General features: G+C 41.5%; 1 protein-coding gene across 1 annotated transcript; it reads right to left on the bottom strand.

Annotated features, from left to right (window-relative positions):
• Positions 1-629: 629 nt before the first annotated feature.
• Positions 630-23744, bottom strand: ubr1 (ubiquitin protein ligase E3 component n-recognin 1). The gene is made up of 47 exons (XM_049595710.1): positions 23623-23744; positions 20555-20814; positions 18529-18607; positions 18137-18247; positions 16177-16304; positions 15948-16086; positions 15754-15816; positions 15066-15189; positions 14827-14934; positions 14643-14731; positions 14454-14552; positions 14173-14330; positions 13990-14089; positions 13726-13854; positions 13409-13589; positions 13276-13328; positions 13048-13158; positions 12869-12934; positions 12153-12254; positions 11999-12062; positions 11783-11907; positions 11633-11685; positions 11439-11541; positions 11298-11346; positions 11037-11191; positions 10842-10941; positions 10637-10740; positions 10029-10109; positions 9442-9623; positions 9140-9348; positions 8929-9028; positions 8643-8795; positions 8447-8547; positions 8018-8117; positions 7775-7923; positions 7634-7689; positions 7434-7530; positions 7204-7271; positions 6840-6987; positions 6656-6740; positions 4570-4706; positions 4373-4481; positions 4231-4287; positions 4069-4146; positions 3800-3970; positions 3095-3196; positions 630-1446 (listed from the first exon to the last, which is right to left on the bottom strand). Exons 1-47 carry the CDS (start codon positions 23665-23667, stop codon positions 1305-1307), a joined length of 5223 nt encoding a protein of 1740 aa, XP_049451667.1. The 5' UTR covers positions 23668-23744; the 3' UTR covers positions 630-1304.
• Positions 23745-24037: the final 293 nt, after the last annotated feature.

Below are 24037 nucleotides of genomic sequence, written 5' to 3'. Positions count from 1 at the left end.
TCATTCTATGAGTGAGCAATGAGAGGAGATTTTTATTCCATCATCATGAAACAAATCTAATCCCATATAACATTAGATATTATATACACTATTGTACTCAGAGTGATTCAGGGCACAGGAGCAGTTCATCTGTATAGAGGCTAGTGTCTTTATTTCTGTAGCCTGGAAGTTATGTACTGTCAAACAACACAAAAAGGAGGACATTTTATATTCACACATAGTTTCCTGAAAAGGCTGAGCAATATTGAATTGAAACTGAAAAGATATCATATACTACATTGGATTTTTTCAATAAAAAGTACATTTCCTTCTTAAATAGAATATTGATTTCATTTTTTTTGCGTAAATTCAAATTGTGTTAAGTGGTGGTTGTTAACAGCCGAGCAATGGTCCCCGCGATAAATACTAATAATTACAAACACACAGTGGATATCTGATAGTCTTCATTACTTTGGCCTAATAGTTCGTTTTCGTAAAAGGGCATCTGATAATAGCATATAGTATGATAGCAGGTCAGTGAGGACTTGTAACCATAAATATCAAAATGTGGCTGAAATATTCTGAGTCAAAATGTCTGCTTATTCTCATTAAATGCATCTATATCAGGAAATGAGGCAAGCAGGTTACTGTATAGTTCTCCCAGAACGCTGAGTTTGTTTTAATACCACTTTGAAAATAATGTAGATTCGATAAATGTTTTATCCCTTACATATGCGCCTATATGTGAGTAAAGGTGACAGTGGCACGTGGCTCCATAATTTAGCAAAAACCTGTGAGATCTCTGAGCATGCCTAAACATTTCCAAATTCATGTACCCTCCATAAACAGCATAATTCAACCATTATAACTTATGACAAATCATGATTTGTAACACCAAAAGAGAATGCAGAAAATTCACGGCATGACTGAGGAGAGAAATTAAATATATAAACTGATATCTGAAAGATGTTAGCGTGTATCGGATGTTTGTCTTTATTTGAATGAGCCTATTTGCAAATAATATTCTAGCAGAAACTCATTCTCACAGCAGACAATCAAATTAAAACAAGGCGACTTGGGTTTGCTCATTACTCATCCCCCTCCACTGTTCCTCCTCTTTTGACTGTCCCACCTCTCTAGACTCCAGCAGGGGTTTCATCATGGAGGGACCGGCTGCTCGGGCCTCCTTTGATTATAGGAGTGATTTCTGTTTGTTTGTTTACGTATGTGTGTGAGTGTGAGTGTGTGTGCCTTAGGAGCATCGGAGCAGATTGTGCTCTATGGCTGTGCTCTTTACTTCCCGGCCACCACAGCTGGAGCAATCATCACAACATCTGCCACTCAAAGGCAAACATAACATTGACCACCTCTAGGCTGCGGGCGATTTCTTCCAGGATGCAGTGCTGCTGCCACAGCTGGTTCAGCTTCCTGTAGCGCTCTGGGCAAAGGTGCAATGGATTGCCCCTTCTAGAAATGAAAAGACAGATGGCTTGATTTATTCAAGGGTTCATCAAAGAAACACAAAATGGACACGGCTGCTGATAGAAGCAGTAATAATTCTTATGATTAGTAGTTATTTTTTTCCAGTGATGGCATTGCTGAATAATTTTAAACTGCAAGATTCTACTGGAACACTTTTTCAAAAAAGGACAGCGTGATTTGTGCAGTGTTCTTATACACTAAAACTTCACTTAAAGGGCCAGTCACTCCAAAATCAAAAATACTATTTTATTAAATAATGACACATCTATATCACACATATATATCTAATATCTTTAACACTCTGCAATTCACACCAAAACAACTTAGACTGATAAATAGCACTACAGGTAAGAGGTAAAATATGATTTTGATTTTTAGGTGCACAGTCCATTTAATACAATGAAAAAAGTGATGTAATCCTGTTCCCAATTTGGAAATCAAACATTGTTTATCAAATCGCATACTTCTGTATGAAACACTTTATATTTTGAGTGCACAAGTGCGCCAAATGCGTTCACACTACCAAGTATGAGAAAATGTAGTATACTACTTGTGCACTCAAAACGCTCCACAAGTGTGGAGTGTCGAACACTTCTCATCCTCAACCATCGCCATCTTTGTGATGTAGCAGAAGCTAGGTCACAAACTTCTCAAATTTTAACAGGTGGCTAGGGACAACAAGGAGCCTGAGCTGGGAGCCCGATCTCACTTCGAAGCCGTCGAAATCTGGCGTTTGGCCAGTAACTTGCGGTGTCAGAAACCAACGAAAAAAGACGTCCTTTAACATTGGCATGATACGCGGGCAGTTGCCATTATAGTTTAACGGCACCTGGCAGTGTCAAGGGGAAACGCAGTGGGACAAGACCGAAAGATAAGGTGGCAAAAGTTCAAGTGGAGCGGACAGGAAGGGTGGTGGATGGCTCCAACAAACACCGCCTTCACCTCAGAGAGCGGTGTTAGCGTCCTGTAAAATTTTAAAGTCAAACCCTGTTCTTTTTTCCTAAACTCAACCACGTGTGTTTGTAATTCAAAGTGTTGTACCGATGTAGTGCATTTATTTTGAAAGAGACTGTATGTCAACGTTAAATTTCCTGTGACAACAGAAGTATATCTTGAAAGAAGACAACGAATGGTCTTCTGAGTGGTGTATGTTTGGTTTATGTGTGGGCAGAGATCGCAGTCAAGTGTTGGCGATAATGCTCCACTGTCTCTTTGCAATACATTGTTAAAAAGATGACAAACAAGAAGAAGAGGTGATTTAAAAAAAGAAAAGAAAAAAAACATCATCACTCCTGATAACTGCATATGGTAGTGTGCGATTTGAGACAAGACTACCCTGTTGAAATTAGTGCATCATGCAAGAAATACGTAGTGTGACACGCTCCATGTCTTTTCAAACACAGACACATGGTCTCAGTGATGAAAAGCACCAGGCTCAGCAAATATTATCCACCAGCAGGTTTGAAACACAATGAGTGTCAGACCTGCAGTTCTGTATATAATTGTCTGCAGGTGGTGGAGGTGTTTAAATTACAGTGGCGCCTGTAGGAGGCAATAATCGACATGTCTACATTTGCAATTCTAAGCAGAAGTAATAACAGCCAGCACCTGGAGAAGAAGCTGTGATTCTTACCCAAGGTGAGGATCAGTCTCCCCATAATCGTCCAGGTAAGGAGCAGGGTATGTGCTTCCTCGAGTCTTACTGGCCATGAGGACAACTTCACACTCTCTTATCCTGTCAACATGAAAGTCAAACTTTATTTACACTGAACATTTCAAGCAGGAAAGAATACAATTTGAAGGAAAAAAAATGCAGTCAAACATCAAGTTTTAGAGCTGTACCAGAATTTCCACCACACAGTTTTATGCTTCTGCCAAACAGTCATGTTGCAGTTACAGTTTTCATCCATGTCTGTCCAGACTCATATAATGTATGTAATGGAAGTCACCACTATATTGACATGAATGTCTCCAGTGACTAATTTACAGTGAGAAACATGCAGTCTTCATTTAGAGACTATTGGTGGGCGATCAGGATTAGTGTCACCAATTCAGTGTGCTACCAAATGTCCCCCCTCTCTCTTATGGCATTAAATAACGGTCAGAAGTGTTATTGCAAAGCATTATGATGTAACAGTAAAGTTGAATTTTGACCTTTTGGGTATGACCTTTGACCACTAAAATTTTGAGTTCAAGTGGACGTTTTTGCCAAATCTGAAGAAATTCCTGCAAGGTATCTCTGAGATATTGGAAGGACAGACAACCCAACAACAAAATACCTCAAGCCACAAAATTAAATTAATTCTCTTGCTCCCTGTAAGGACTTGAATTGACCCACCTGAGGAACATGCCTACTCCAGCACCACAGGTAGCAGCGTGGGCGGTGCACGCTCCCACATCTTCCCCATCCAGCTGGCTGAGACAGCAGGAGCTCTGAGAGCACAGCATGGCCCCACAAAACAGGCACAGGGTCGGATGCTTCCTGTCATCATCCGTAGATTTGGGGCACCTGAGGACAAAGCACAGAGCAGTTAAGTGGGTTTTAACATCTTGAGCAGAGTTTACACTGTCTGGTGTTGATTGAAGGGACTTCAGTCTCCCACTTACTGGAAATGGCTGGCTTGATTGAGGAGAGAACTGTAATCCTCAGGAAGATCAATTAAACGATTCCTTCTTCTGGGATATCTGAAGAGGTAATTGATCAATTATTAGGTGATGTTTTATAAAAAAATAAAATTGCACTGAAGGAATACAAAGGCCAAAGCCTACCTGACTGTCTGGGTTTTGCCTTTTAGGACTTTGGTAACAGCTGGGCTCCCACACCACCTAAGGAAGTAAAAATAAATATTTATATATAAACTGCTCACCTCTAATCAAACACACTGAGCTTGACTAAATGTTCATCACCTACCTCTGCAGCAGTGGAGTAAAAGTGTCTCTGTGCTCCTGGAAGAGCTGGAACACATTGGAGGGTACAGCCAAATAGCTGCAGAGCGCCTCCATCTGTCCTTGAGAGGTAACTGCAGAGAACAAAAATGTTAGCTTGAATTAATTCATTCATTAAATCCTCATATTCAGTATGTTTTAATGTTATTATACTTCACTGACCAGCAATATTAAAAAGCTCCTCTGGAGGAGGTACTCCTGTAAGGCAATTGAAAAAGAGAGCAGCGCAGCGCAGGAAAGGTTCGATTCCTCTCTTCACTCTTTCTGCCACAGAGCTGCCGGACACATCTGGAGTCAGCCTGATGAGCGAAACACAGAACAATCTGTCAAACAAGCTGAAGGCTGTCCACATTAGCGAGTCCATCTCTGAGCATGCAGCATGGACAGGGCCCTGACAACAGAAAACAAGAAGCTCTTCTGAGAGGACATTTGTTTCCATTACAAACAGGCGAGGTTGATTCCTGTCAAGTTTGATTATGAAGCATGCTAATAAAAAATAACTGTTCTGCTGTGCTTGCTATGTCAAACTTTCCCCACACTCAGTGAAAATGTCTGTAGACTGTGTTCACAGAGAGGCCTGGATGGTGAACTTCTGTAGGTTAAAGCTGACATGCAGTATGGTTTCAACCCCAGAAGGACAACCCTAAAAATGGCAATTTAAAAAAGTTTTATCATCAAGAGCTGCCATTTAAAGTCTGAATAAAGACAAATAATAAATGCATATCGTGCTGTCATTTAGTTTGAAGTGTCTGACATCAACAAAAGATCCCTAAAAGAACAATTTTCTTGTTATTAAATGGAAGAGGAACAGTTAAACTGAGTTTACAAATAAATGTGGATTGGTAGAAATGCAAATTTAAACAAAACTCTGTGGAAACCAGCGCAAAGTGGCAACAGCTACCACATAACATACAACCTCACAAACACTTGTCACTAGTACAACAATGCCTCCCTACCACAACCAGTTCATGAGCTATGAAAGGGGATGTGGTAAACCGGTGTGTGTGTATGTGTTTGCCTGTCTGTCTATTTTTGTATCTGTGTGTGTGTGTGTGTGTGTGTGTGTGCGCGCGCGTCTGTCTACAAAGTCACATGGGACCCACACTGGTCACGTTATGAGACTTTTTGTTACAAGCCACTTTTACACTTGCCCCCCAGCCCCTTACTGCCGATTGGCATGAAAACAGATACCTTCACTCACACACAATTGACCTCCATGCCAAATTTAAGCCTCCTAGGGCATAAACTGTGGCCGCCAAAGGGTGGGGAAATTTTTGTGGACTGAACAACCGACTGTTCAACAGAGCAACCTATAGAGCTGCTGGCCACAGCTAAAAAAAACCCAGGCCATTTGCCAGGGCGCTGAGTAGCTCAGTCGTCATAGTGGGCATCCCATGTACAAAGGCATTGTCCTTGCCACAGCGGCCGTGGATTAAATTCCAGCCTGCGGCCCTTTGCTGCACGTCACCCCCTCTCTCTCCCCTTCACGCTTAAATCTGTCCTGTCTAATAAAAGACAAAAATAATAATCGGAAAAAAACAAAACAAAAAAACACAGGCTTGCAGCAGCAGCATGACAGATATGATAGCACCACTGAGACGTTCATGTCCCGAAGCAGAAAAACGTTTGCTGGGATTCTGTACTAACAGTGGTAAGAATTACATCCATGTACTGACAGATTCTTAATGGACATTGCAAAATCTTTGGACACAGTTTACTACAGTCCCTTTTTATTTGTTTTTTCACAACATAAATTCTGAGTTTGAACTTTCACTCCAATAAGGAAAAAAGAAATTCATTCAATATATTTATACATCTGTAGGAGGCAACAATTTTGGCTCACATTTCTATCTTTTAAATTCAATAATCAAGGTATCAGAATACATAATGTTTTAGTTTAGTTCATATTCTATTCAGGGTTTGGAGCTCACGAGAACTGCACATCTATGCATAACGCTGACAATTATATAGCCAGGAAATGAATTTCCTGCCATGATTGTTGTAGCTCTTGATGGCTGTTGTTGCATGTTTCTGTAAATGCTGCTGACAGAAACTGTTTTTTGTCATTCAATAGGGAGGGTTTGCAACTATCCTAATAAAGTATTACTGAAATAAAAACACTACAAGCAATTTAGCTAATTCACAGCTATTGCACTTATCCTTTTTTAACAACATACATATGTCAAACAAAAAAATCCGGTCATGTATTTTGCCTGATGAACTACAGGATGATAAGAAACCCTTGTACCTTTCAGTGTGTTGTGACACTGTCGTGTACAGCTCTGCTGCTGCTTTCGCCTCCTCTGTCTCCTCTCCAGCTACTGCAGGGAAATCTAGGTAAAATGACACCATTCTGAAATCATCCTTATAATTGTACAGCGTTCTGAGGTAACTCAGTATGCAAACCAGTATGTACGTTTTGCTGTTTGTACCTGTAGAGGAAAGGAGGACCTGCAGCACGTGGGCCATGGTGACAAGATGCATGATGTGCAGGTGGTTGTAGGCAGAGCTGACAGCAGATGGCTGTAAGTCTACAGCCTCCTCCTGATATAGTGCAGGTACTGACAACACCAACCCCACCTGACAAAAACACACAAGAACACACACATCATTAACAAAACAAATTCGAGTATGTTAATAAATACAATTACTTAAATTAGGAGAAACTTAAATGTGAATTATAGTAAAATATAAAACTCTATCATCATGTTTCATTATGAGAGCATGAGTGCATGAATGTAATCATCAATAGGCCCATTATTCTCAACACAGCTGTTCTCTTTAGGTGAAACCTACCAGAAGATGGAAGAAGTCCACCTCCAGAATAGAGGGGCTGTTTTTTCTGCCCATGACTGGTAGCAAGACTGGGGAAAGACGTCACAGTTATGATCACAAGATCAGTGGACAGCAAGCACAGTAAAAAGCACATTTCATTAATCGAGAAAAACACAATAGGTTTTACACATAAGAAAGCCATGCAATTACATCCAACACATGAATATATGTATTCTTAAAGGTCCACATACCCCCCAACATGTCGGTGAAGTGCCTCTGAATGACAGCCTGTGAGCTCTTAAGTCTCTGAGCTGCTGCAAACTGAACAATAGCCTTCAGACCTGCAAGCTAAAGTAGAGAAGCATTTCAAAAACTGATGTCTGACCAAGTTAAACCATTACACTTAACATGCATTATATGACAGCTGTTAACAAGTCATTTGGCATCTAACCTGTCTGTTTTGTAACGACCCAAAGAGCGGCTTGTCCTCTACCTGCAATATGTTCTCTGTGAAGACATGCAAACATATTGTCAGAGTTGCAAAAACATGAAAAGATGGCAGAATGACACAATGAGCCAAATCTTACTGTACCTATGGCCTGAATAGTGAAGGCACATGTGTTCCAAGTCATGAGGGGTACACGTGGGCACAGCTCATTGGGTGCTGTCTGCAGTCCCACCCTGTGGACAGTGGTGGCGCAAACAACCAGCATCTCCATTATGCTGTCGGAGAACTTCCTCCTAAAGACAACCAGCAGCAGAGAATTCAAACTCATGTGTTGTAGCAAATATTAGACATTTAAGAAACCATGAAGGAGCAGACAGTTTCACTCACGGTTCTTGCACGCCATAGCTCAGAATGGACCTGAAGTCTGGTTGGCCCTCTCCACAGAGCCCCGTGTCCACATCGACACTGCTGCCTTCTGTGTTGCAATCTGCACGAGAGAGACAAACATATCAGTCATCTCACGTTGCACATAACAAGCAACTAGGCATGCTGGAATTCGTTGGTAAGTACTGAAGCAAAAGATCTGATATCGAATTTTGAGGGAAGTCACTATCAGCCTTTCAAATACTATCTGCATGCACCTGTTTTCTGTTTTTGAAGACAGTATGTGGCAAAATAAAACAGTTTCTGCAGCAACTTTACAGTAAAAGCCCTTCATCAAATAAAGCTACTCTAATTTACATGCCTTTTCCTTTGCCACTGCTGTTCACCCAACCAAAAATATGCAATTACTGTATGTTGAATATGTCTTCTTACCGTTATCCTGAGTGATTGACTTGAGTCCTTTAATCCTGGCAGAGATGATCTGAACCCAGCGAGGCAGGGTCAAATGCTGTCCAATTATCTCTGCGTTTTCACTGCACACAGGACAGAAATACTCAAATAACTTCTATACATTTGTACAACCAGCATTCCATTGCAGATTTGCCAGAATAAGGCGGACTAGACTTACTAGTTAAACGTTAGTGGTTCAAATGGGATGAGGGGGACAACGGTGTTGCACAGAGACTTGCACAGGGGACACAAGTACTCCCCATTCTCCAGGTCAATGATCAGCTCAGCGTGGAGCCGGTTCCTGGTCATATTCTGAACAGCCTCAAAATATCTGAAAAGTACAGAGATTAACATGTAAATGGTAAAAGAACTGTCAATTGTGCTTTACACTGGACCACACACACACACACACGAGTGGCACTGAAGGAATAATAATTAGCAAATTTGTTTTTGTAATAACTCACTTCTGCCAACATGTGGCATGCATGACATGTCCACAGCTGCCAGTGTGGGTCCCAACTGCCAGTTCAGGAGGCATGAAGAGAGGATATGATGCTCCTGTTCCTTTAAAGGATAAAGACGGTGCACATATGAGTCCAGTGTGTCCAATGAGTCTGATTTCCCACACAACAAATTACAGTTGTTAACAAGTAAATGAATTAAATGGAGACTGACCATCTGCTTTAATGGTCGGTATCTTTCCTCTGCACTGTGTCAGCACTGTGGACCTCTGGACACATGCAGTTAGCACCATGGCCGGAGCCTGGGCCACAACTTTCTGCTCTTCCTGGCAAAGAATGCAGGTGAGCACCTCCCTCTCGGCCGGGGAGGATCCTCGGTGCGGCCCAATGGCTACACACAGCTCCTTGTGCTCCATGGCACAGCTAGAGGAATAAACAAAACTAGAATTAGCCATTCGGTTTCGATGTTGAGCTCAAGCCAGCTAAAAACACCATGGATTTAATGGTCATCCTCACCTCTGTGCAGATGTAACAGCCTCTCCCTGTGAGCCGCTTTCTGGCACGTTCTCGTACAGCATCTTGTTTGACTCAATGAAGTTTTTCTGCATTGCCGACATCTGGGCCATGATCTTCTGCCGGTGGAGTTTGGCTGCCTCTGCCTTTCTTTTGCGTTCAGCTTTCTCTTTGTCCTGAGCACTCTGGAATGATTACAAGTCAGACAGTAAAACTTCTAAACACTGAGAAGATACAGAAAGCAATCAAGTCTTTGTTATTTCTTGAAATTTAATGACTGACAGCTATATTGTATTTTGCACCTTAACCTCAGATCCTATTGGGAAACCAAATGAAAGGTGAGTTGTCACATGGATGTTCTAACCTGGAGTGTTTCTGTTATGCAAAGACTGGGCTATAGTATAAGCTGTTATTTCATCTGCACTCATTCAACCGCCAAATCTTCTAGTGGACACTGCCAAGAAACCTTTTTAAAAACCCAGCTGCCCACACTCAGTGTGGCAGTATAGAAACCCAAAATAGCGCAAGCTAGTTAAGTCAATTGTTTCAGTAAATAACATTTTTAAATTCATCATTCGTTGTTCTTTTACCTCCTCTGGCTTGGTTATATCCACGCTCATGGAGGCTGTTGGACTGGAGTTCTCTCTAAGGCACTTGACAATCTCAAACATCTGGCAAGAAAAACGTTCATTTAAAATGGTGAGGGTCATTGGAAAATAAGTCTGGATGCATCAGTCTGCAAAAATGATAGAAACTGTTTTGTAGGGCTGTACCAAAAAGTCTGAAGCATCCAAGTTTCATTCATTACATTGACATTCAATTTCTAAATCAGCACTCGATTTCTACGCAGATTTTTCTTTGTTTGTTTGCATGCAACACCAAGAGAGGCACGCACATGTATTAACAGGGCAATACAGCAGCAATCTAACAACAACATAAATTACATCTATTCACAGAAGGAAGCTGATTCAATTATAAAAACACTAACTCATTTAATGTGACTAAACACTTTATTCAAATGAAGGATTTTGTTTGTTTGATTTTTAGGGTTACAATGTCATAAAATGTTATGACAGACATTTGAATCTTCAATCCAAAACCTCAATAGAAGCACTGAATGTAAAAAAAGACATTCAGTACAGCCCTACTATTATGTGATTCAAATGCATAATGTAAATCGGCTAATGGAGCAGCCTACCTGTAGAACCCATTTGACCATGTCTTTCTGGGCTTCGAGGGAAGGAACAGCCTTAATCTTGGATAACAAGAGGAACACTGACTTGCCATGTTCGGAACCTATTCCTAGAAGAACAGAAGAGACATATATGTCACAAAATTAACCAGTTTGCAGTTTTGAGAAGTATGAGTGATAAAATCACACAAAACAATTAGCTGTCACTCACTGCGGGCCTTGAGGCTGAAATCAAAGGTCACTTCCTCCACACTGCTATCCTCAAGCTGTGTTTTCTCTTCAAGCAATGCCTGACCTATCAAGTGCAGGGCCTGTGTGGTAAGCGCATGAATATTATTACTCCAAATGATTTGAGTGATAAAGGGCAAAGGCAAAGCAAGGCAAAGAAAAAACAGATAGTGCGTACCCTCTGGATCATGGCTTCTGTCCAATGAGTCGAGCGGTCCTCTGCAGCTCTCTGCAGGACACGTCTCAGGACGTGGATGATAATGTCACAGCAGAGCAGACGCACTATGCTGGAGAAATGTGGGCAGAAGGGTGGAGGTATTGGAGGACGCAGAGCTGCAAATGAGCACACAAGTTGATTTATTAGCATTAGCTTCTGAAGTACAGATTGTCACATCTTGGAGTCACACGGAGGCCTGTGCAGAGCAAAGACATTGATCACCTTTATCGTTGCCCTCCTGAGCCCTTCTCTTCTTCTGAGACTCTTCTGCCTGCAAACAGTAAAAGATCAGAATAAAAAGAGGAATATTTAACAAAAGTTGGGTCGATTTAATGTAAAACTGGCATATAGACTTTGCATTACCTTGCTATGCTGTGATCTTGAATAATGGTAGAAGAAAGGGTTGAATTCTACCAGACGCTCTTTTTTTACACCATACAATCCATGCCCTGAAACTCCTGGTTTTCTAAAAACAAAGGCACAGCAGACAGATTAAACCCACTCTGAAATGACAAGTGAAATAAATCATGAACTCTTTCACAGTTCTTTAATCTTACTTGAAGGTGGCAACTTTGGCAATTACAGTCTCCAGGCCTGTTTCGTGGCTCTCCTACAAAAGAAAACATTTCAAACTTGTTTTTAAACCACTGTTCCCTCATTAAATTCAAGACATTAACTCTATAATTTAAACAACACGTGCAGCTTACATTCTCTGGCAAACCCTTGACGAGGCTACTATGAGCCATGGGCTCAATGCACAGCAGGTGGATAACCTCCCTCATTGTCACATCCTCTTTGGTCACCTGACTGATACCGGGGACATAGCGCTCACCTGCAAACACACCAGTGGTCAGACACTATAGTACAGCTCATATCCAAACAACAAACTTCCCAAGTTTACTCAGTAATATTTCACACTGTACCAGTGATGACGATGAGGAGGTAGAGCATCTCTTCTGTCAAGCGGTTCCACTGTGTCAGTTCGTCCTGCAAATTATGTCGCATTTCATCACTGAGCAGAGCATTTGGTGGCACGACAACTTTTTGTTCTGAATGATTGTTGGAGGTATCACTTACCTGGTCTTTGCTTGAACAACTGCCATTAAAGTACTCAAAGAGCTCAAATCTCAACAAGATTAGCATGAGGAAGTGGTTGGGATCCATTTTAGAAGCAGCTATCTGTAAACAGTTTGTGGGTAGGGTCACACATCACCACACTGTGTATATAGCAGGAGCGTGAGAAAAATTCTGAAGACATTCTCAATGACTACGTTAACATGCACAGTAATATTACAGCATTTTTTAAAATATGCCATTATTCCAAATTTGATACAGGTCGTGTAAAGAGCATATTCCATTTTGATATTACAAATTAGGTGTGGTGCATTTTCCAATGAAGACATGTGGGATATGCAGGTATCTTTCTGGTTTTAGGAGCATTCTGTGGACATGTATACAGCGCATTCAGAATATGCGTCTCAACTTGGGTTAATACTGCGGCTACACGCCTCATTCCTGTTTATGGTCAAACCAACTAGCCAACAGTGTGCAAAGCCGGGGAAGAGATGCATGCCCACAAGAAAACAGCTCCAGCCATTTCACTTGATAACAGCACGTTAGGGCACGTTAAACGGAGTACGCATGGCTGCATGTAAACGGGAATATTACTGGATTATTCATTGTTATCAGCTTTACAAACAGCTTAGCAAGAATAATGTCTTTTGTTTTGGAATAAGGGCAAAACTGGAATATTTTGTGCATGTTAACATAATCACTGTCTGATTTCCACAAACCTGAAGCATGAGAATGTCCTTATCGTACATCTCGTCCCTGCATTTTACGTCCTGATAGTAGTAGACCTGATCATGTGAAACAAAAATTAATTTACTTGTTATTTATTCCTTGAAGACATAATAACAGAGAGCACACTGAGTTAAAGCAATGCCTTAAGCAGCCAAAGAATATAGCATACCTGGCTGACCAATGAGAGCCCATTTCTCCGCCACATTTCAGCAGAGACCTGAGCGGCCAACACCACACAGCGCAGAGGATGCTCTGCCAGCTGAGTGTGGTCAAAGCTCTCCTGCAACAAATGGAAAGAAACCATAACTCTCTGATGCCAGCAGTGGAAGTTTAGACTGTTCATTCACTGAACATAACACAGTACACGCACTGTATGTTGTTATTTTCTGTAACTTACAGGATTATCCAGACGTTCAATGGCCCCTGCTCTGCACAGAAGTACATACAAACCTAGAAACCACAATGTAGAACACACTAAGTTCACAGTAATAGAAAATAAATCACAGTGTCTTAAATATTAGTTCTCCTACCAGCCAGTAGCCTGGAGATGGGCAGATGTATGCTGACAGGTTCCTGAGACACTTTGTACGGACGAACATGGAGGATGTGCTTGTACATGTAGTAGTCAGTGGGCTCCCTGTTGAAGGGCTGGTTACTGCACTGCATCAGGACTTTGTGGCACTCTTTGAATGCAAGCAGCAAGATCTCGTCCTGGAGGGGTCAAACGAGCAAAGATTAAACACAGCAATTCACTCCTACTCTTCTTTATTGCTGCCTGTTCTCAGTGAACAGACAGTAAGAGAGGTTATTCTTCCTCTATTTCTGGGACAACTGCATGACAACTCACATCAGAGGAACACCAGTCCTGAAACATAGCCAGAATGTGGCGAAGCTGGATCTGCAGAGAAAAGCCAGCCTCCCACTCTGGCTCTACCGCAATGTGTTGCCCAAACTGGCGCTTCACCTCCTCCATACCCTAATAAGGCAATGAAAAAAGACCAGGACTCATTAAATAAAATTAAATTGGGTGTGTCAAGTTAATGTAACCTGATGTAACAGCCCTGCTCTTACACACCATCAAAGGGTGGCTCAAGGTTGAGATAATTATTACCTGCATGCATTGGAGAAGCCCTAGAAAGACTTTAAATCCCTCCATGAACTCTCTCCGCAGCTCTTCGGTCCATATTGACGGTTTACTGATCAGAATATACCTGAGACAGAAGTTACACTTTAGATAAAGACCACAAAATGTTAGGAACGGAGAGTTTATTAAAGCTGTTGCTCATTTAATTACCTGAGGTCGTGGAAGATGACCTGGATGCGTGCAAACTTGTCAGAGTTGTAGCCGTGGAAGCAGAAGCGATTGTTGTCGTCCAGGTGTTCACGCAGCAATTCCATGACTGTGCCAACTATCACTTTTATGACATTGCCCTCTTCGATAAGCTGTCTGGCCTAGAACATGAACAGGAATGTAACAAGAAGAAGAACAAGAAGTCCAAATATTAAAGATGTATATCATTTACCCTTCTATGACACAGTATCTACGTTAATGCCCTAACAACAAACAACACTTACCAACGTGGGTACAGTGAATATCTGAACAGACAGAGCAGTGATGGATATACTCCTCTCATGGTCATCAACTATGAAGTCCTTTTGCAGCTGCTTATAGTGCTGAAAAGACAAAGATGTGGTGATGTGATAATTGAAGCAACTTGGGGGAAAAAACTACAAAAACATGTAAAATATTGTCTCCTTTCTTACCTTTGTAAACTCAATTGCAAAAAGCCTCTTGAACTCCGTCTCCATGAGCATGCTACAGAAAATCAGTTCATGTACTATCTTGCGAGCTCCTTCAGGAAATAAGAAAAAAACCCTTCATGTTAGTGTCATATAGAATCGAGTTGAGATTAAGCTTGTAGTGAAAATCAAGCTCAGATCTACTTGCCTTTGTACATCGTGCCATCGTGCAGCATGAGTCTGCTGATGAGGCAAGGCCTGTCGCTGTCTGCATTGGGCTCTAGTACCACCTGACAGAAAGCCTGCCTGAAGCCCACTGCACAAGACACACAGAAGTTCCCAGTCAGATGACATGTGCGGACAACTGAGGACGTCAAAGGTGCGCAACCAATAAATAAATCTGTTAAGTTTGTGTGGTGCAAGTACGGCAACTATGACGACAGCAACCTGAGTAACCGATGATCTTTTGAAACCAGGTTCCGAGACGCAGAACAAAAGTTTGATGAGCCATTACTGATGCGTGAAGGATCTCCACCCGCAGTGGAATCTGGGAAATATGGTTGGAGTTGGACTGCAACACAACAATGAAAGAGTTGAAGCTCAAGTAGGTAAAATTTCCAGGACATGGCTCCACTGAACTCAACCTGCTCTTTTTTCATTAGTAAAAGTTGTGGATAGTAACTGGTAGTTTTTTTTGTACCCCCTTCGTTGAGGTTCCAAGCTAGTTGACATGGGGCATCCTGCACAAACTCATCTTTTAAATAGCCAAGCTACCGTCAATGGCAACCACATGTCTACTTACTTATTTGACCCAGATTTGAAAAAAATAGAAGCCTGCAAACTACACCATACTAAGTAACCACATTCCTGTTTGGATGCCAATTAAAGGATCCAGCAAGTGTCACGTTGAAGATGAAGTCATGGCAGTTTCACACAGCATTGCTTTGGCAATGAGCTGAGACTCCCGCCTACACTGAGGGTGTACTATTTACAGTGGAAAATGAAATTGAGAAAAGGACCTGATACCAAAAGTGAGTTGCATTGAGCAGAGCTGAATCATGCACTGGAAATGTGGCATTAGAAACTGCAACAAGACTAAGACTAAACTGGTGCAGAGTCAGTGGCTGGTGTTTACCTTGATGAGATCCTTTGCTTGCTGGCAGGAACGAAGGGTTCCTCTCTTTACTGCCCGCCGACCCTGTGCAACAGTTAACAATAATTGCAGTATGTCATAATCTGCAGATTATGGAAGCTGACTCATATCAGCTTCCCACTGACATGGCATTATTGTAAAGGAAGAGTCATATGCAAATCAAACCAAAAAAGTACCTCCTTGTCAATAAGTGCTGTGTGCGTCTGTGCTTCGGCCTGATCACAGTTAATGGAACGCTGCAGGGTGTAGATGACGTGGTCGTAGGAGTGGTGCTCATCATTGTACAGTACACAGTAGTATGTATTGTCTTTTGTCCTGAATGGATGGAGAAATACACTGTCAAAGTTAAGTTGAGTGCTTTGCATATGGATTAGTGCATTTGCATGTGATGAGACAAGGCCATACTGGGGCTGGAGTTCAGCTGACAGTTCAAAGTTCTCCTCCCACACCAAGAAATCTGTGAAGTAGTGCAGCAAGATCCGGAACAGCTTCTCAGCGCGCGCGTATAGCTCGGGTTCCAACACACACTCATCCTGCAGAAAATGAGACACGGGATTACACAGAACTCACATTTTTGAGCATAACACTTAGAGTCCCAGGAGGTCTCTTGCTCCAAAATTACCTTACCAGAAACATTGTCTTTAGCTTCAGAGTAGGTATGTTCCCAACAACTAATATGCCTGATGTTTACACAGAAGTTAAAACTCCGACTAGTCAACTAGATTTAAAGTAAGAAAACACTCAAAACACAATATTTTAAGTGAAGCTGAAATATGTGGCACTACATACGGTGCATTATGAACACTGTACATCACCCTAAAAAACATGTCAACTTCTCATTTACAAGATGTCATCTTTGTCCTACTTTCTAGCCCCCTACTTGCGAGGCAGGGTGAACAGACTGATGTGTTTTTGTCGTTTCCATTTTGTTTTTAATCTGGCATTATTAACATTAGTAGCTACACAGATTCTTGTTTTTTATAAAGCAAAATGTGAAAGACATGACATTTCAGAGCAAAATAAGCATAACCCACAAGTATTTCTGGTGCTGTATATATATGGTAGCAACATTTAATCGGCCAGTCAACAAAATCATTTCTAAAAGCATTTCTTTTGTGACGACTAACTATCATTTGCTGGTAATGTCAAGTTCAATTTCATCTTCAAGTTCTTATTCTTATCATGTGCACAACAATTACAGTGCAGCAGTCATTGGTAATGAAACTCTCAGGCCTCAGGCACCCTCTACTAATGCTTCATATCCATAAAACAAGAAAATCACTCAGGAAAAAGCTAAATCCAAACCTGGACTGATTTATTAAATATGTTGCTACAAGGAAAGGTTATAAAAGATACACACATGTATTCAACTAAAGCTAGTCTGATATGGAAAAACTTGTTGTAATAACCGTTAGTAATTCCCCACTTCCTGTGTCACAAGCAGTGACTTTACAATATGACAAGCAGCCAGTCTAAATATTTTGCTTAATAAGAGCTACACAGGCAGCTGGTCCTCTGGAGTTAATATCAAATCCCCTGAGAGCAAACATTTCACATAGCAGCCAAGTATTTCATACAAATGTCCGACATTTAACATAAAAGCAAACATACAGCGTCTGTGTATTTACACCAGCCTCTGCGTCACACCACTGTGTGAGAACAAGCACTAGAATCTACGACAATCCAAACAAAAAGAGGTTTGAAACAGCACGATGGGTCTCCATGTTCAGTGCGGAGACGTGTTCATGGTCATGTGATGTGTCACTACGTGTTAAGCACAGGTTTAGGTCTGGCATAGAAAACACAAAGCAGCCTGCCAGACTTGTGCCAGTGATGTCTCTGCTGATAGGAGCACCTGCTGTTTACGGAAACAGGCGCACAGCCGTCAAGCTGTACGTCTGCTCAAAGCCTCTAAACAGGATCTTATCAGAGGAAAGCCAAAACACCGTGATCAGCAAAGAAAGGCCTGACAAACAAACAACTGCTGAACGGTGCAATCATGAAAATGCGTCCCAGCAGCAGTCTGGTACAAGCACCTGCAAACTGAATGCATCCCTGTACACTTCAGCAGGATTTAGGCAATTGTTGAAAGGCTGCTCTTAACCAGTCTCACTGCCGACAACTGCTTTCCACCAGCTTTTCAGCACTCATTCACCCTCCCAATCTCTTAACCTAGTTATAAATTTTCTCTGTTGGTGCAGGTCAACAAAGTGCCTTTCTCTCTCGTTTCCGGAGCCAAGTCCGCAGCCAAGAGAGCAGCATCCAGGACTAAGATGGGAAAATAAGCATTCTGGGGTTCACTGACACAGAATGGGACAAGTACACCCCTCCCACGTCCCTCTTTCCGCTCCATTATATAACTCACCGTTACCATGGCTGTGGCTGCCCCTGGGTCGTGTTTGGAGCAACAGGGGCCAATCTTCCAGGCTTCTACGTCCCCACAATCACAGAAGCCCCCGCCTGATGACGCGTGCATCTGGGGAAAAAAGGGACAGTATATCACTAAGGGAGAGTAATGGCTACACGCAGCAGCAATTAAGTTGTTCAGCTGTTTAAGCCGTGGGAATGCATTATTATGCAACAGCAGGGTTCCAACTTGAGAGGTCAAATTTAAGTCACGGAATATATTGTGGTTTTTTGTAAAGTTTAGAGGGGAAACAGTGGGGTTATCAAATTGACATTATAGCACACTGTGCACAAGAGTGAATCACAGAGACTGGTGACTGACAGGAATTAGACATTTATAAGGACACCAACCTTGTAACGATGGCTTTTGTGCACACTATCCTGGAAACAGTCCATGCACAGGACACAAGTGGGATCAATCGCACAATCCCTGCAATAGGTTGAAGAGGATTTGTTAATACATGAAGCAAATGACAAGACAAGTGTGGTATTTGAGGCTGAAGACATGCCACTGTAGTTACTGTACAAACTGAACTGGATGACAGCTTCTCCTGCATTAGTATGACTCACAGGGATGTAGACTGTGTGTGTAAGCTTTTTTCAGAAGGAATTCTCCTCCTTTCTGCGATCAGTGTGTCACTGGTTTTAAAATCCTCCTTGCTACGTCAAGCAACAACAACGTCCGTGCTAGCAATCATAAGTCTTTGTTTATTTGGCACATCTTTCGTCTTTTGCGCCAATGACATTGACCTGACAAATGTACCGATCTGTTCCTCTTCACATGAGCGTCTGTGATATTGCTTTAATAATGTTCTGCAGGAGCCATATACATCTGTGGTTTTAACATCATCATCTCTAGGTCACTGATCACATCATGTTTGTCTTTTCTTGTCAGTAAAAATTGCATCACATAGCCCATATGCGTTCTTTAATGTTTTACGTGGTCTTCTCTTGTGAAAGGTTTTAGTCAGTTTCATGCCAGGGCTCACCTGCACACATGCAACTGTTACAAGTTCAATCCTGACAGTATTGTGCAAGGGTAACGTTGCTGTGTCGCTCTCAGGCTTAGTGCCGCCTAAGATGACTGTGACTCGTTTAAAGAAATACAAACAACCCAGAGCGATCTTTCTCCAGAGCTGGCACAGTGCTAAAACAAAGTGTGAAGAATGTTCTGGCTATGTGAGACTAGTCCTGCATTAACAAAACTTCATTACCAGTGCTTCAGCATCTACAGTGTAAACGTGATGAGCACAGGAACTTTGGTTGTATTGATAATGATTCACTGTCATTGGCTGAATTTCAGTCAGACAATAGCACACATACTTTCATCTCATATGTTACATGCAATTGTTTTCAATAAGACACTGGAGTTTCTTTACGGTAACATGCACACGTACATTACAAACTGAGACCCATTATTTGTATTCCTTGGATTATTTTTAAGTTACTCATCATTATGTTAAAATGACCAGCTGCTGGCAAGTTATTCAGCATTATTTGCTCATCATCATACCTAATTATGCAGGGATGTGGCAGTAATTTGTTAAATACAACTCATGTTGACATAAACTTACATGGCACATTTAGTGGTGACAGACAAGCAGATGTACACATCTATGTGAGTGTTACTGTATTTTTTAACATCATTCAGATTCCACTCACGGACTGCCACATACTGAAACCTGAGAGTCTTCTCATTAACTATTCATTTTTAACACTTAGCCTGAATACTGTGGTGTTGTTGTCTGTTTAGACCACTGCAGAACTAAAGTTTACTAAGGCCAAATTATTTCTTCTGCACTGCTCAGAAAAATCAAGGGAACACTTAAATCACACATCGGATTTCGATGAATGAATTATTCAAGGTGAAAATCTTTGCTGATGTACGCTGTATAATTCGTTGAGAACGAAATGACAAACAAACAGTCAGTGGAAACCCAAATAATCAATCCACTGAGGGCTGGATTCAAAGTCACGACAGAAATCAAACAAAAAACTGAAATCAAGGGCTGATATAAAGATGGACAGAATGATATCCCTGAAAAAGAACTGACTTGGTCTTATACTATGACCATTAAGTGTTCCCTTAATTTTTTTAAGAAGTGTAGTAGTACTTAGTGGTGACAAATAGCCTCCATGTACGTATATTGCTGCCTTTGACCTCTGCGGCTCTGCACCTCATCCAGTAATCCCAGATCCTACTGGTGCTGCAAATACTTTGATACCTTAATATAATGCCTGTCAGCAACAACATGAATCATCCAATGCTTAAATTTAGTACAAGAGCAAGTAAATACCTTGCATTTAATCATAACATAAGTGTTATTGTTGCTGTTATAATTTATTTACTACAGAAGATCAGTGGCATTAGTCCGACCTGCAGGAGTAGACGGTTTCTCCCTCTTTGAAGACACGTCCACAGAGCTGGGAGGAGCTGCTGCCCTGCTTGAGCTTCTCCAGACCCTCCTGAGGATCCTCTCCAAAGAGGAAGCACTCCAGAGGGTGGAGGAGTCGGCTCTGCACAAGCTCCTCTTCTTCCTGAGGGCTGAACTCCTTCTTCAGGCAGAAGATCTGGGGCACCTGCTCCTTCAGGTAGCGGAACAGCTCCGCCCTGCAGTCTGCAGCCTCCAGCCATTCCTGCAAGGCAACGGAGACGTGAATGACGCACATGTGCCTCCACCTCGTGACTCATAACCACATTTATATGCCACCAGTTTCATAGTGAGGAACTTTAGCAATGCATCGTGTTTACTAACTTCAAATCTTGGTTTAAGGGCATTTTATTAAAATTATGAAGATGTGAACTTCTTAAGCAGAAATATGTGATTCTGTATTGACTGCTGATGCTACCACTACACAGAGCTTTCACATTGCTTTGGCTTTAGAAATCTTAAGTAGGTACATGTGCACCACAAAGAGCCTGGCATCAAAGTGAAAAAGCTCAAGTAAGAAATAGTAAAAATGACCAATAAGTAAGAAATGAGTCACACTGCTTCCTTCTGATGTCTGCTGGACTACTCAATCTTATTTCACTTTGCCACTTCCTGTGCTGGCTGGCAGCTCCATAAAAGCACCAGGTACACACAGATAAACTTTTACTGTTTGAACTGCACTTCTATGAGTACTGTAGACCACAAGTCAAAGAGTGATACTTTGGTCACCATTCATAAAATATCCAGTGAGTGACTGGAAAGTAATTCAGGCCTAAATTATGATGTGTGAATGATACATGGTGTGAAATGGGTAGTTTTACATGATATAAACATCCCAGTACTCACACGATACCCGATCCGAGGATCAGATCGGGTATTGGCACCGATCACGTTATTTTTACAAAATAGGAATCGGTAATAAAAGATTGGAGGAATCAAAACAACAAAAATGGCCAGGTTTCTATCTATATTGTTCACTGCTGCCTCCGCTTCCAATGTATAAAGTGTGGCGATCCTGTATATTTTATAAATATATATTTATTATAAGACAGTCAGCGAATGGCTTGCTCACCTCCAGACACTGAGGTAGGCCTACCTCCAGACACAGCCACCGGTGCCATGGCCAGTGGGATGGCTCGATCACCTGAGCCCAGGTAGACTAGCCCCTACATTATGCCACTCCTGGCAGTATGACGAGTGTGGCCGGAGAGTTAGAAATGAGCGAGAAGTCCTCTGCGTATTCGGCCTACCACGCATTTTACACCACTCAAAGTCTGCGAAATAGCTGCGCTTCCCTATGGAATATCATCCATCCGGCCACCGGCCTCACCTCAGAGATTAAGAAGATTGATCTTTATTGTCTCTCAAGAGAAATTCATCTTGGGCATATGAAAAAAGTACCGGCGTCTCACATCAACATGCAGATTACAGTCACACAATAAATAAATAGATTCCGCCACGGATATCAAGGGATGCTACGGAGCCTCCACACCCGAAACAACGCCGGAGCGTTACGGCATTCACCCACAGTCCCGTGAGGTGGCAAAAGCCGGGGGTTATTTCCGTTTCATTATTCCTTATTTGGAACCTTCAGGCCGGGTTGATTTATTGTTTTGAAACTGAACTGAGTCAGAGCGAGCAAACAGTGGATTTTCTTTACCGCCTTGTTTGTGGGAAAAACCTGGGGTGGAGTTTTCTTTTGTTTAGTGAACTGTGTGGATCGAACTGAATTTAACTGTGATATGTTATTTGGAAATCCCGGAGTGGAGTTTTTCGTTTGAACTGGATTGAACTGACTGAACGGGAAGAAACATTTCTTTTCTTTGGTGAAAAAAAATATATACTTTCTTGAAACCGATTACAGTTGTATTTGTATTTTTGTATAGTATAGTATAATTCTTTTGTTCTACAGAAACCAGTTAAACAATTTAATTTTGGTGTTAAGGGACCTGTTTATGGGTTTTATGGTTTCTTTGTGGGGTTTGACTGAGTAAAAGAAAAATATTTGTTTCATATGTCAGACCGCTACAAAAGATATAGGCCTATTTTGTTTGTTGAAGACAAGAAGAACATGTTGAATTTGTTTACATTTTGTGCTGCTGAACCACCAATAAGGATTTGGGTTACTATTTAAATAAAAAACAAACCTTATGGGACAACAACTTGGATGCATTCTTTTTTTTCTTTCTTAATGCTTTGCAAAGTATCGGATCGGACTCGGTTTCAAAATTAAGGACTTGTATGGGATCGGATGCAAAAAAAAAAAAAAAGTCCCTAATAGCTAACATCAGGTTGAAACAGCTGTATTAAAATAATAATGGTGTGTATATTTACCAGCATCCGTACTGGCAGTTAATCGCTGTATTTGCATACTGCACACTGTGCATTAGATAACAATCATTTTCATGTTTTATAGTGCTGGCTCTGCAGCTACAGCAATGTCTTTCTGTCATTTCTGTTTTGTTTGTTGGACTCCATCGAGTCAATTTAACCACAAGTGTCACATCTAATGTGATAACATTATGTCCAAACAGGCCTGTATGGACAATAGTTTATGACTGACAAAACGTTTCAAGAGCTTCAGGTCTGAAAACAGTCCAGACAGTGGTGCTCTAAATGTATTAACTCACGGTAAAAGTCGTGCTGAAGCGCTACGGACAAAGCGCTCACTAAAATACAGCAGGGTTGAGATAAAACCAAAGATGGACATTTAAACACTGCAGACAACCCTGACACATTTCCCCCTACTGTGACATATACTTTGCCAAGTACTGCCTCCAAAACCATACACATACACTCACTGTTACTGCGCGGTAAATACTGCAGGGACATTTTAACCATTTACCACTAGGTAGCTAGCATAGCAGCTAACCATGCTAACCTGGTAAGTAGATGCCCTTTAACGACACCGGCGAGCTGTTGTTTACATAGGAACTGACGCATTATGCTTTATCGTCTTGTCCTGGGCTATCAGTAACCACTGACAGCTATATTAATTGTTTTAAAATCGTACCTGGCTGAGCTCCAGTCCGTCTAAGGATTTCTCTCCCTCCGCCATGTTCCATTTGCCGTAAAGGAAGAGGTGTCGCTAGGAGACTGTTCCATTAGTAATCGATACCTTTTGCGACGTTATTGATCCATAATTAGAGTGGTCAGAAATATTCACATCTAGTTAAGCCTTATTTTATAGATCAAATTACGGAACGTGTTTCCAAAAGCACCCATTTTCTGTTAGTGATGTGTGTTTTGTGTAAACAAAAAAATAGACTCGCCCTTGAGAGGCAGTCCATCAGATCCTCATTCGTTTTTTGGACGATTATTAGGTTACGCTTTAAGTCCATCTAAAATATGTAAAAAATATTTTGTCACGTGTTTTATATTACAGATGGCAATATAACCAACAAATACACTTTGTGGATGGGTGTGTT

The sequence above is a fragment of the Epinephelus fuscoguttatus genome, linkage group LG14 (genome assembly GCF_011397635.1).
Source record: "Epinephelus fuscoguttatus linkage group LG14, E.fuscoguttatus.final_Chr_v1".
In the NCBI taxonomy this organism is placed as follows: domain Eukaryota; kingdom Metazoa; phylum Chordata; class Actinopteri; order Perciformes; family Serranidae; genus Epinephelus; species Epinephelus fuscoguttatus.
Note: the sequence above shows the minus strand (reverse complement) of the source record. Positions and strands in the feature narration are given on the sequence as shown.